This window comes from Condylura cristata, unplaced genomic scaffold (genome assembly GCF_000260355.1).
Source record: "Condylura cristata isolate star-nosed mole 26May11 unplaced genomic scaffold, ConCri1.0 scaffold00008, whole genome shotgun sequence".
Classification (NCBI taxonomy): domain Eukaryota; kingdom Metazoa; phylum Chordata; class Mammalia; order Eulipotyphla; family Talpidae; genus Condylura; species Condylura cristata.
In genome coordinates, this window is record NW_004567109.1 from 56,773,462 (window position 1) to 56,787,387 (window position 13,926).

The window sequence follows — 13,926 nt, forward strand, 5'->3', positions numbered from 1 at the left end:
CTAATATTGGGGAGAATACAGCAAGTGTTTCTGAGTCATGAAATTATTGCAAAAGCAGTTCACATATCAAGAGATCTGTGAAGTCAGGTAAAGCACCTTCTTCCATAGGACAAAACTTTCTCGAAGGAAGAAAGCAGAGTTCAGAAGCACTGCATTTTCCTCTCTGCAATCAATTCAACTAGAAAAAGCTCCTCTCTATGAAAATACAGAGTTGAGTTGTTCTGTGGGTTCCTGAGTGCTTGGTTTGAATTACAATGTGAACTTGTCACCTGATGGCAGATCTCCCAGGTTTTGTCAAGCATCATATACCCAGGGCTCATGTTCATTACCTCTGCCTCTAACGATTGATTTAAGGCTCTGCAATGTTTGTCTTTTTAAACATTTGTGTTTGTTTGCTTGGCAATCAAGTCACAATTGAAAAATGCTATTTCCTGAAGATTTACAGATAATATAATTTCATAGCTCCAATTATAAATGAGAAAAATTATTTCATTTCCAAGCAGAAGAGCCAGACATTTCTGAGAAACATGGTTAAGGAAAAAGCATGGCCCATTTCTGAAAAACAGGCCATGTGATTAATGGCTTCCTCAGCTGAATTCTTGCTGACTCTCAGCACCAAAAGCCTTCATCTTGTGGGAATGTTGGTTTTGATTATCTGTAAAGTAGACAACTTTCGGATTGGCAAACCACTGTTGGTTCTGGATCTATAGCAACCACAGCCTCAATGGTTTGTAAGCAATGTCGATGTGTACTGTCTTTCCACCTAGCAAATATCATCCTCCTTGACTTTTTTTCTGAACCTAGATTTTATGGAATCATAGAATTTTGGATGAGGACTTAACTATCATTCAGTTCAACCCTTTATCTGAATAACTCTTCACCCATAACTATCAGTAGAAAGCCACCTACAGCTTAAATACTTCTAGAGCTCACTACCAGACTTTCATGGTAATCTACTAATTCATTTCTAATTTAAGTAGAGCTTCATGTCTGGTGGCTTCACAAGGAGATCATTATTAATACCTAAAATCTATCAGCTATCATATTCCCTTGGTTCATATCTATGTTTTGGGATCTAACTAAAGTATCTCAACTAAAATAACAATAAAATACATTTTTTTAAGGGAAAGCCTGATTAAATTACAACACAGCTCTTTTTTATGATCACTCAAAGAGTAAACACAGTAGAATGCTGTCAGTTGTCAGTTAACACTCTTGCTGGGATAGTCTGGTAACTCCATTTAAAAATAGTGACCTTCCAATAAATGTAGTAGACTAACTAAATGAATGAATGAGTTAGTGAACTGCCTGGATGGATGAACCCTCTGTCTTTGCATATCTCCTTCCCATAAGCCCTAGTAAACGTATTTAACAGATAAGAGAATTTTAATGATTTTAACCTTAAATTACCAAAGGCATTTTAGACTTTAAAACATTTTCTTCTTGTATTTTGAGTTCAAGACCATTGACCAAACTTGTCGTCAAGATCTTATCAAAGCTTAGATTTAATAGAAGAGAAGACTATGATCCTGTCTTAGAAGTTAGAATGTAGGGGAGGGAGGATGGAACCCAGAACTTTATTTTCTTTGTCACCACCTGGACTACTGCAGGAGAATAATCATTGGTGTCTGCCCTTGGGGCTTTCCTTTTTCCAACAACCCTATATATTGCAGTGACATCAATCTCCATAAAACACATCTTTTGTTGATTTCTTCTTGCTCAGAAAACTGAAAAAATAAGACTTTTTGTTGATTTTAAAAATTTATTTGTTAGAACTGTTATCTTTCAAAACTAATTTTTGAAGAGTAAGAATTTAATAGCTTTATTTAGCAAGAGATGCACGATTTTTATTTTGTTGGGTATAAATGACATCTGGATTTCATTCTGAAGAGTCACCTGCTATGAAATATAATTCTGGAGATACTTTTCTAAGTCACAGACTGGACACATATCTTTCATAATAATAATAATTGTTGACATTGTGCCAGGCAGTGTTTTAAATATCTTGCATAAGTATCTTTATTTAAGTCTCCCAGTGACACCAATAGGTAGATACTATTATACCCTATTTTGTTAACAAGAAAAGAGAGGGACTTGCCCAAATATATAAAACCAGATATTCATGAGCCCATAATATTGCCCAGCAACAGTAAAGTCAGAATTGGCAAGTTAAGTGTCATTCACCTCCAATGACAAGTAACTTACCACATCAAATGAACTCTTCTGGTTTTTTCTAACAAGCATTCTCACATACATGATTTCCTCTAATAGATCAAAGTTTCAAAGTCACAAAATAGCATACTTTAAAAGATAACTTTTAAAATAAACTTCTGAATAAACATTGCAGAAAGTTTCCTTCACATTTTTAATAGGTAGCTCTATACAGAACTCAATTTTATGGTATTTAGATAAGGGCTAAATAAAGATTTAACTCAAATTTTCTGACAATCACTATGTAAATATTATCCAGTTTCCCCCTTTATCTCTCCAAACAAAGGTAATGGATAACTGAATATCTTGTACTCTCAAAAGTCATTAAGCCAAGGATTTTGTGAGTCCAATTAAGTCCCATTAAATCTGTGGTCTAGGATTTCATCTGTAATTTTAAATAAAGCTGAATCAGAAATTTTACATGCAATATGGTATCACCATACACCTATAACCTAACACCTTCTATTACATTTTAGAACTTTCCTTTTACAAGTCATCTCCTGACATTCTACTTCCAGGAGACTATTCCACTTACCCTAGGTCTGTGTACTCTAAGTCACTCTCTATTCTTTAATCTCTATACTTCCTGTGGCAATATTATGGGCTCATGAATATCTGGTTTTATATAGTTGGGCAAGTCCCTCTCTTTCCTTGTCAACAAAATAGGGTATAATAGTATCTACGTACTGGTGTCACTGAGAGACTTAAGTAAAGATACTTATGCAAGGTATTAAAAACACTGCCTGGCACAATGTCAACAATTATTATTATTATTAAAGGTACGTGTCCAGTCTGTAACTTAGAAAAGTGTCTCCAGAATTATATTTCATAGCAGGTGACTCTTCAGAATGAAATCCAGATGCCAGAAGAAGAAAGCACAGATATTGGGCAGACTGAGCAAGAGATGTTCTCTAGTTTTCCCCACTTTCATCTTGTTCTATTTTCTACATTTGCTATTGGTTTTTGCTGCTAGTCGCTATCAGATTTTAGTATCTAGTAGGTGAGAACACTGTGCTTCCAGAAATGTAAAGCCTTCTATATCAATATGTTCACTTCCTATTTATTTTTTTTAAATTAAAGTTAAAACTTAGTATATATGAGTTACAGTTTTTTCAAGAATAACTTGGTGGGGATGACTTGAAAAGTTTTTGGAATTTTGGGGGTGGGTAGCTCAAGTTTTTTTCTGTTTTCAAGAACAATATAGAAACAAAGTTGTGTAGGATTTTAGAACTTTCCAGAAATTTTCAGAGACAATAATACCAAGAGCCATAGCCTTCTTTGCAAAAGTTTCATTTAAAATAAAAGCAATACTGACAATCTCACTCTTGGGCATCTAACCAAAGAATTTGAAGCCATCAATACAAAAAGAAAAAAATAATGTTCCATTATATTCAGAACAGTGTTATTTACAATAGTTTAGCCATGAAAGCAGCCTGCATGTCCATCAGTGGGTGATAGGGTCAAAATGTGGAGTACTCTTTGGTCTTACGAAGGGATAAAATGCAACATTTTCCAACAAAGTAGAGAGAGTTTGAGCAACTATTTGTAGAAAATCAAGTTAGAGAGATTAGAACAAATACTGGTTATTTCCATAGCATCCATTCAATAAAATAAAGTATTTCCAACAAGCACCTATGAGGACTCTTGTGTTAAGGTGGGGAGGGGGGATGGGACAAAGGGTATAAGGAATAATGTTCGGGTAAAAAATAAAATGGAAACTACTGTGGGCAAAGATGTAAGAGAGAAGTTCATTTTTAAACTGTTGGTGCATGTGAAAAATGTCCATCAAGGGGTATGGCAAATACAAGTTACCCATAAAAGAGAATACTGAAAACTGTTATAAAATTTTAAATTGATCTCTATGTGTATAAACATACAAAGTACTCCAAGAAATTTTGGTGAGCAAAGAAAATCAAGGTACAGAAAAATATATATTTTGTTCCCTTCAATAAAATGGTCACTTTTATAAAAAAGAAATGAAACCAAAATTGTATGTTTTATATTGATATATACCTATGTGAGATACACACATGTATATAAAGATCTTGAAGGCTTACCATCACAGTTTGATTATGACTTGCTGAAATGAAAATAAAAATGTTACCACATACTTCATAGTGGTACAGTTGTATATATACACGTATGAACATACATATATGTGTTCATATGCAGATAAACATACATAGTAGAATAAAAAATAACTGGTTGCTTATATAGAGTAGGGCTTGGGGAAGTGCCAGACTGTGAATGATGCCCTACGAAAATCTTTACCTAATCTTTAATAAGTAAATATTTTACAAGCAGGATATATCTATGAATTATTTATTCAGTGAAAAAAAAATATTTAAAAAAGAAGAGAAACCAAAAACTGAGGAAACTCAAATGTTTCTGAACTGCTTTCATTCCAGAATGCCGAGACATTCTGCTTCCTGTCATCACCAAAGAATTGAAGGAGCTGCTGGAACAGACTGACGAGCAGCAACACCAGGTCCAGGAGAAGAGGTATTGTGTTGAATTACTCAACAGCATTTTGGAGGTCCTCAGCTGTCAGGATGCGGTAAGTCCTCATGTTGATGTAGATGTTCTGGACTTTGACTAGGGCTGAGTTGATTAAACTCTAAAATATTGATGCTGATGAATAGCAGTTGAAGTCTAAAGATAAAAGTCAATGGCTTGCTCAGCAGGCCTACTTTTCCATGGCTAACTCCCACAGTTGTGAAAGATGACTTGGAGACTGCAGTTAAATGTGTAGCACTTTGTCTCCATATTTCTTGTCAGGCAGGCTTTCTTAGGGTATAGTTATGGACCTATTGCAGGCTTTTTAGATGACTTTTCCATCTGCTAAAACCCTGGTTGGCAGGGGGATTTTCCTATGCCTGTGTGACTGAGACAACAGTTTTACCAGTTTTTGTAACTGTGTCCTTGAGTTTTGTTTCTCCGGTTATCTCCCATGACCATGGAAATGGTTAGGACACTTCTGGTATGAGCATATTTCCTAGGTTGAGACTTTGAGAATGGATGGGGAGTGGGATGTTCATAAGGAGATGGCTGTAGTAGTGCCACCAATACATGTTTTGTAGTCATCTTTTAGGGATTAGGCAGGGATGAAATCAAAATGGAGATCAGTGAGAATAAGAGGAGGCTTTGAGAAGCAGAATCTACAGACAATGATATGCAAGATGGAATGGAGACCACTGTAAAAATTAAGAGGTGATATTTTATACTCAGGCCTAGAATTTTTTAGATTTGGAGGAGAAAGATAAGGGTTCTTGATTTGACTTAGCTTCTTTTGTCCTTTAGTAATGTCAGGGAGGTATCTGTCTTTTGATGGGCTTGTTCCAGAGGACTGTGTGCACACAACCAACTAATCTTTTTTAAGTATTATATGAACATTCCTCCCCTGAGGAGGAACATCCTCCCTTCCTTTAGAAAATCCTATGAGAAGGATTATCCATGATTAAGTACAATTAGAAAGCTCTGCAAAGCAGTATTCTGTTGCTGTTCATTTCCTACTCAACCATGATTGTGTGCTCCCTCTTCTGTCTCTTCCTTTTCATGTTTTACCATCTCAATATAACTGTGAAGGTAAATGAATGATTGCTTTATTAATTTGTTCATTCAAAACTACATATGATGAACCAAGTGTACTTAAGACATCTAGGTCAGAAATACATGGTCTCTTTCCTTAAGACAATCTTTATATACCTTTAAATAAGTAATTACAATAATAATGACTAAGCTCTAGCTACATACTATGAGTTCCGGAGCTACAAATACAAAACCTGTGTGTGTGAGTGTGTGTGTGTGTGTGTGTAGGTAAACATTTTTGTCAAGGAAATGTCACAAAGTAAGCAAATCTTCAGCTGGATGTCCAACGATGAATAGTTAATGGTTTATTTGTTGTTTACTAGGTACTGTGTTATCCATGCTATCTAGAAAATCCATGCCTGCTTTCTGCTTACCCTTAATGATGCTATATATCATTATTCCCATTTTACAGATGGAAAACCTGAAATTCATATGTTAAATGTTTGAGACCAGTCAACACATAAATTACAGGGTCAGAATTAAAGTCTAGGTCTATCAGATTCTAATCTCTGTATAACCATAGAAATTGGGAACACAAAAACATGCTCTTTTTCTTCTCATTTTCTTTCTATTCTCACCTTTGTTACAATGAGAGAGAAAATACAATACCCCATCTTGGAAACTCAAGATTTACTCTGTATGTCAGGGTGACTTCATAAGGACATTCACTTGCCAGCCGTTGGAATGGTTCCAGTCTTTGCTTCTTGATCTTTAAAAAAAAACAAAAAACCTTTATAGTGTAGAAACATGAAAGTTTTCTTCAGAACATCCTAACATTCAGAATGTTAGTGTTTCTTGCCTTTTAGTTATGCTCAAATTGGGGCTATGCCAGTGGACCCCAGTTTGAGGAACACACACAGTGGGCTAGCTGCCAGCTTCCTGTTTTGGGTAGAATGATTGTCCCCAGTTAACAGTTCAGATGTAAAGCTGCAATGCTGAGACTCTGCCCAACCCATGGGAATGGGTTCTGTCTTAACAGGCATCCTCATTTTACACATTCAATAGCTGCAGACATGGTGAAAATAAATGAGGCCTCATACACCCTCAGTACATGGGACTTCAAAGCCGAGAAGTAAGTGGGAGGCTTTGAGCTCCCATTGGAGGATGTGGCATCTGGACTTGAGGTATGTGGGAGGTGGGATGTCACTTTTACTGCCTCTGAGTGTGCATTTTCACACTGACTTCTGACTGGGGGGGTTAACACTCCCTTCTCTAGGGTGAGCATTTTTTTCTGCTGGATGAGTTATTAGTTACTATTATTACCATTGACTTTGATACAAGACTCTAATGCTTTCCTCCAGCTTCACACCCTGCCTTTCCAGCTCATGAAGATGGAAATGTATGTTTTCTTTGACAAAGAAATTCATTTAGTAGCCATTATTACTTTGAGCTAAACTGAAAACCAGAGGTACAAAAGTATCCAATCTAAATAACTCTTGGTCTAGTAGACAGCAGCTGTTAACACTGGTTGCATCTTTTAAAATATATATATATTTATTTATGCATACAGAACTGGGGTACCCACCAGAGTTGCAGGGGTGATGAGAGGATTCACCGGAGACAAGAGTCAGGAGCAGAACAGGCAGACTGATGAAGTACACTGTTGGGAGGAGCAGTGAGCTAGACAGGTCTGGCAGGGGATCAAACTCGTGCTGCAGTGACTGTTGATAGCTTCATAGTGTTGCACTTTAACTTGTTTTGCCACCAGGGAGGGCCCTGGTTGCACATTTGCATCACCTGAAGAACTGTTGGAAAGCAGTTCTGCTTATTTTGATTTAATTGGCCTGGATTAGGCTGAAGTATTACAATGAAATGTTTGTACACAAAGTGATGCTAGCAGGTAACCAGGTTAGAGAACCATTGGATGTGTTTTTGATTTCTACGCGCACCAACTTCTCAAAACTAGAAAGTTGAAAGAACATTTTAAAAGGCTCCCAGGCTGAATGTCCTGGATTTTTCTCCGGGTTGTTTGGATCCTCCTTGCTGATAACAGCCTAACTGTTCATTTTTCACTGGTTCTTTGTTGGGGCCAGGGAACAACCTGTCTCCTCAACCCAAGCCCAGGCTTAGATGTCTACCTGCCAGAATCCTTTGCCACATGTGGAAATTGAGCAACTGAGGCATTGTGAACTTGGGGATGGGAGAGGATGCTTGTCTTCAGTAGATTGCCCTTGTTTGGGTAATTACAGCCCACACAGCAGGCCTGGCATGAGGAAGCTATATTTTCCTGTTATTACCTTACCCATTGTAATCCTGGGTGGCATATGACTCAGGAACAAATGCCCTCTTCAACTTGGGTGCTGATATTTTTTTAATGATAGTGTTGAGTTCTCTCACCCCACTGCCTGAGCTGCACTTAGCATATGAAAGGGACAGACTCAGGTGAAGGATGAAAGGCTTGACTTCTGCCTCTATTAACTCCTTTTCTCCCCCTAGCTGAGGGAGTTTAGTTGTCAATTCCAGTTACTTTGAAAGGCAGTTTCACACCAGCTTCCTTCTGTGCCTTGCTTGCTGCTGAGTAACTCGTAAAATTTGATTCTGCACCAGACCCAGAGGGAGTTTGCTCCCCCCCCCATCTTCTTAAAACAAGGTTTTTGTTTCTACATTTCTTTCCTCTTACAGAAAGAGGAGTCATCATTTTAGACCCTGTTTAGCCATCATAAAGTGGGTTAATTTTCTAATTCTGAGAAGGGGTTGGTGCTAGCTGGAGCCACAGAGGTAGAGAATGCACAGAATCAGCTTTTAAAAATAAACTATTTGACTAAATCTAGGGGATTTTTACCAAGGCTCTTTATTAGTCGTGAATGATTTGGGATTTCTGATATTTTTATTCATCAACCTAGACATCAACATGCAACTCTCTTGCTCATGTTTTTTTCTCTTGCATGGAATGTCCTCAGTTCCTTTCTTTCTATGCCAGCCAAATCCCAAATCCCTTTTAATTTCAGCTTGGATAATACTTCCTTCCTGAAATATTTCTCAACTTATTGTCCTCTTTTTCTCTTCCCAACATCGGGCTGAATTCTCTGCTTTTCTGTAACTGGGTTCAGGCTGATGTGACAGCAGTGACGGATTTGGATCCCCTTGCTGTGTACGCCCTTGCCTGATGCCAAGCACCAACATTCCAATCGAAAGCCTGGCTTCCCTGACTCCACCGAACTTAGGCCTCGCGTATTGCCAATTCCACCTCACTCATACCGTCTTCCTGCTCCACTAAAATCCTCTCAGCCCCTCACCTCACCACACTGCATTCTTGCACTGTTGGGCTGCCTTAGGAAAGAATTACTCTTCACGCTCCCAGGAATCTCCTGTAACCCTCTCCAGTACTCATACTCTGCTTTTGTCTTCCGAGGAACAGCTTCCTCCTGCTCTTCTTAGCACCTTTGCTGTCATCCTCTGTGGCCTCACCTGCCTGGGGATAGAGATCATTCCTAGAGCAGTTCTACCTGCACAGTACTTGGCTCATGAACCTGTCTGTTGGAGGAATGAATAACTGAATAAATAGGACTTTGCCTGAGACTCAGCGTAAATTTTGATTTCTTCCTCAGGTCTTATGTCTGAGTGCTAGGAAGTCATCCTCATTCTTTTTTACCTTCCTTGAATGTTATGTGCAGGGTTTGAATTTATCACATCATCTTATGACACATTTCCTCATTCATCCCTGCAAGGCCCTCCTTTGTCATGTGTGTGCACTTACTTCTTACCTTTTATTCCCATCCCCCATTCTCATTTTCTTACTTACCTTGCCTGCAATATGTGTTTTGTCTAATGTGTTGAATCTGCAATGTGTGATTTTGCATGCATTTATTTTTTTAACACACACACACACACACACTCATGCCATGCCTTTAAAGAGGATCAGTCATTAACAGTAAAAGCATTAGCATCTTTGGCTCCATTAGGGTCCAGATGTATGCAGAAGAGACTGTGGCACTCACAGGGACTGGTCTAGACTAATGGGTCTTCTTGGTCCAGCACTGTCCCTGGCCTACCTTGTGGGAAAGAAACTGACCTTGCCTCTGTGCTTAGTTGTCTTCTGAATGCATCCCCTATGGCCACCTGAGTCCTGGCTCTCTGATAATCCCAGGCAGCATGCCTGATGAAGAGCTAGAGGGAGGCAGCAGCTGCCTCTTTGTATTACCATTTAATTCCTGGGGATCAATACCAATGTGCAAAAACAGTAGGTTTTTCTTCTAACCTATCTGTCCCCTTGTATTTAAAAAAAAAAAAAAAAAAAAAAAAAAAAAAAGATTAAACACACACTTTATTCTAGAGGTTGGAAGAGCACACGTCTGAACTCCAGTCACTGCTCGACATCTCGTATGCCGTCAAAAAAAAAAAAAAAAAAAAAAAACAGGGAGACAAGGCATGCTGAAATTCCTTTGTCTGGTGAATTCCAAATAGAGTAGCTCATTAAGTCCCAAAGTTAAAGTTGAAATAGATGAGAATCTTGCACCTTTACCATCTCCAAGGGACTTTTGTTTTAATACTTTGTTCTTCCTCTACTACAGTGGGGTTAAATGTGCTGCACTTCCCAAGCCAGTGGAATAGCTTTGTCACATCATGGACAGTGATATATTAATTTTTTTCTTTCCTCGTACCATTGAGCCTGCAAAGTGCTTTCTCTACCACAACAGTTTATTTGTGGTCAGCACATGTCAAGGTAGGGTTTATTATCCCCATTGTACTGATGAAGAAGCTGAGCCGCAGGGAGAGGCTAGATGACTTCCTAACTCTGCTCAGAAAGTTCTAACCATCAGAGCCTTGGGTGAAATACCTACCTTACTCCCAAGTCAGCCTCACAAACCATATTGCCTCCTACCACTGCACATTACACTTGACCCCTTTAAAAGCACTTTCACCAACACCATTTCCCTAGTCAGAGCACAAGCTTTGAGATCGGCTATTTTCCTGTATCTATCCCACAAACGTTCAGAGCATGCCTATCACGTGCTCACTAGTCTATGCTGGGACCATATTGACAAACAGAGTTGGAAATATATCGTAACTCTGCTTCTTACTAGCTGGGAAACATTATTATTAGCTGGGGAGTCATGAATTCTGTCGGTAGAAGAGGAGACGCTGTTTCCCTGGATGGGTCAGTAGGACAGTAAGCAAAAACATCTGTGAAAATACTCAGGACTATACCTGACCTGTTCTCTCTACTCAAACCTGACTTTGCCTTTCCTGCCTATCTACTTCTTACTTCTCCTTGCTTCTAACACATCCCTATAATTATTTTAAGGACATTAAAAGGCCAAGTGGACTTCTGGGAGAACGAGAAACATATTGAGCCTGGGGAGGACTCTCTACCCCATTAGCACTGAAGGCATACCAGCCATGGTGGCAGCCAGATGCTTTGGAACCCTCACAGGTTCCATGGAAGGCTTGCCAAGAAGCAGCAGCTGTTGCTGCTGGAGCAAAATTGTCCCTTGCAGGGACATGGTCTTCATAAGATTTCCCAGAAGAGTTGGAAAATTGTGTCAACCTGACTTTTCAGGGGCTTCTTTGAGTGCTTGTGAACCTCAGGGTTCATGGTAACCACTGTACAAGTGATACGATGGAGCTGGCGCACACCAGCTCACGAGAACCCAGTGTTAAATATTTAGGAATCTTGAGAGTTGTTTGTTAAGTAACTGCTGTTATTAAAAATTTATATAAATATATAAAATTAAATAAGCTATATTAAAATCAAAGGTTATTAACACTCAAAACTCATCACTTCTTAATTACCTTATAATAACCTTGTGTTTTTATCTATGTGCTTAATGTTATTTACATGTATGTAGAAATACTTTTTATTCTCTGCTGCCACCTATCTCTTCCCAGCTTCAGCTCTGTGTTCAATGGCATGACACGGGTAAGGAATACCTGCCACAGAATTGGCACATGCCATATATTTACAGGTCTTTATCATTTCTATTCTGGAGAGCCAATTGATAAATATTTACCAGCACAACACACTTGAGACTGAGAGGAATTGCCCTAAATAAGAAAAAGCCCAAAGCTCAGGGGAACTGCCTATGCATGTCTTTTTTCCCCAGTGACCCCAGATCTGAAGGATCTCCTGGGACTGTTCAAAGGGAGGATGTTCTGGGGTAATTTTAGGATAAATTGAACACTCAGTCTAGACCAGGGATACAGAAATATGTTTTATTCCTCATGATAATTCTTGTGTGTTGGCAATGACTTCTTTTCTAGTAGTGTTGAGAATTTTGAGATCTGAAGTAAGCAAGGGAGCAGGAGAATTCTGATTCCTTCTGTATGTGGGGGTGTAGGGTGAGGACAATGACTAGGTGCCATGAATTAGCAGTTATTGAAATAGAAACTCACTCCACACAGCTGAAAGGCAGGTTTGACAGGAAGATTATCTTTCACTTCAGGAGACATTGACCTTTAGTCCTTAAATAGGATTTAATGATTGTAGAACTCCATAGTCATCATTGTTTCAAGGAAGAAACATGGATCAATACCAAAGTAATAGACAAAACTGTGATGAAAAATGGGATATTTGCATTGTCTCAAAGAATCTCCTCCATAGTATCCACATTTTAATGGAATAGGTAAATATAGTAATGGGTAAAGATCGTTTACAGCTGAGAAACCTAACCTTAATCAAATGATGAAGGGGAGCATGACCAAGACAGACATTAGTATCATGCTCCTTTGATGTGAAGTACTGAGAAATTCACCATACCACATGTATGGGAATCTTACCCAAAATCTTATCTAATATCAACCTCATATTGAGCAAACACTCAACAAACCCCAACTGGGGGATATTCTACAAAATAACAGACTAGTGGGCTTCAAAAGTTAAGTTGAGGATAGACAAGTAAAGAATGAGTCATGTCACACACAGATCAGGGGGTACTTAAGGTACCTGGTGATATAGGTGTCATCCTATTTTGAATTAAATGCCAGAAAGTGGACATTAGAGTGAAATCTGAGAAAATGAGAATAAGGTCTGTAGTTTAGTTAATAGTACTGTACCATTGTGAATTTTCTGGTTTGAAAATTGTACACTGATGATGATATCAGTTATCAGAGAATCTGGGTGAAAGGTATGTAGGGACTCTACACTACTTTTACAACTTTTCTATAAATCCAACAGTCAAAATTTAAGCTTATTTTGAAGTAGTTAGGGATAACACTCACTAAGAATGTGGAGGAGCAATTCCCTAAACTACACATGGTACCCTGCTTGTGATGATTCAGCCTATGACTTTTCAACTTCATGATGACATTAAAGTGATATCCACTCAGTAGAAACTGTTCTTCAAATTTTGAATTTTGATCTTCCCCCAGGCCAGCAATGTGCTGTACAAACCTTTCCACTGACACTGGCCAGTCCCTTGTCAGCCATGAGAGCATGAGGGAAAGACTCTCCAGACAGATTTTCACTTCCAGCACAGTATCCATTAATTTCCCGAGCTATCCAGTACTTGACTATAAAATAGGCTTTGAGTTAGGTGATTTTGCCTGGCTGCAGGCTAATGTAAGTGTCCTGAGTGTGTGATATTTAGAAGGCAAGGTGTATTCAATATATTTTCAATTTATGCTATCTTCGATTTATAATGGGTTTATCATGACATACTAAGTAGAGGAAGATCTGTACACCTGTTCCAGTAAGAAAGGATGCTGATATATGAGGAGTCTTTTCTTTGTCATCAGTTAAAACACCAAATCCACAAATAAGTAACTTTACTATAGAATCACACCATATTAATTGGTGCAGATAATGTAACCTCCCACCAGTATAAATGACCACTAATCCAGTATGAGGCTCTGGGGCCTGGGAAAGTGAAGAATGAACAAGTTTGTCTTGATTTCTAGGCCCTCACAACTACAATATTTCACTTGGGTTATTTGAATGTCCAAGTAATAATTCTTAGGCTACTATGTAGGGCTTGAATATTACCAGATCTTTGTTTGGCAGACATGGACAGTGGATAGTTTGACATAATTTACCAGGTAGTCTTTAGGTCAGTTGTTCTCAGAGGAATCACCTAGAAAATTAATACAATTTCTAATTTTCTGATTACTAAATGAATAATCCAACATGTTCTGTTCCATAAAGACCAACTAGAAATACTTTCTGAGGTGTTCTTTAATATTTTTTTTCTG

General features: G+C 38.3%; 1 protein-coding gene across 1 annotated transcript in view; it reads left to right on the forward strand.

Annotated features, from left to right (window-relative positions):
• DOCK2 (dedicator of cytokinesis 2) overlaps positions 1-13,926 on the forward strand; it is a 394,233-nt gene that overhangs the window by 145,961 nt on the left and 234,346 nt on the right. The window contains exon 29 of the mRNA XM_004679543.2: positions 4,620-4,768. Coding sequence (XP_004679600.1) covers positions 4,620-4,768 — 149 coding nt within the window. The remainder of the gene's footprint in view (positions 1-4,619; positions 4,769-13,926) is intronic.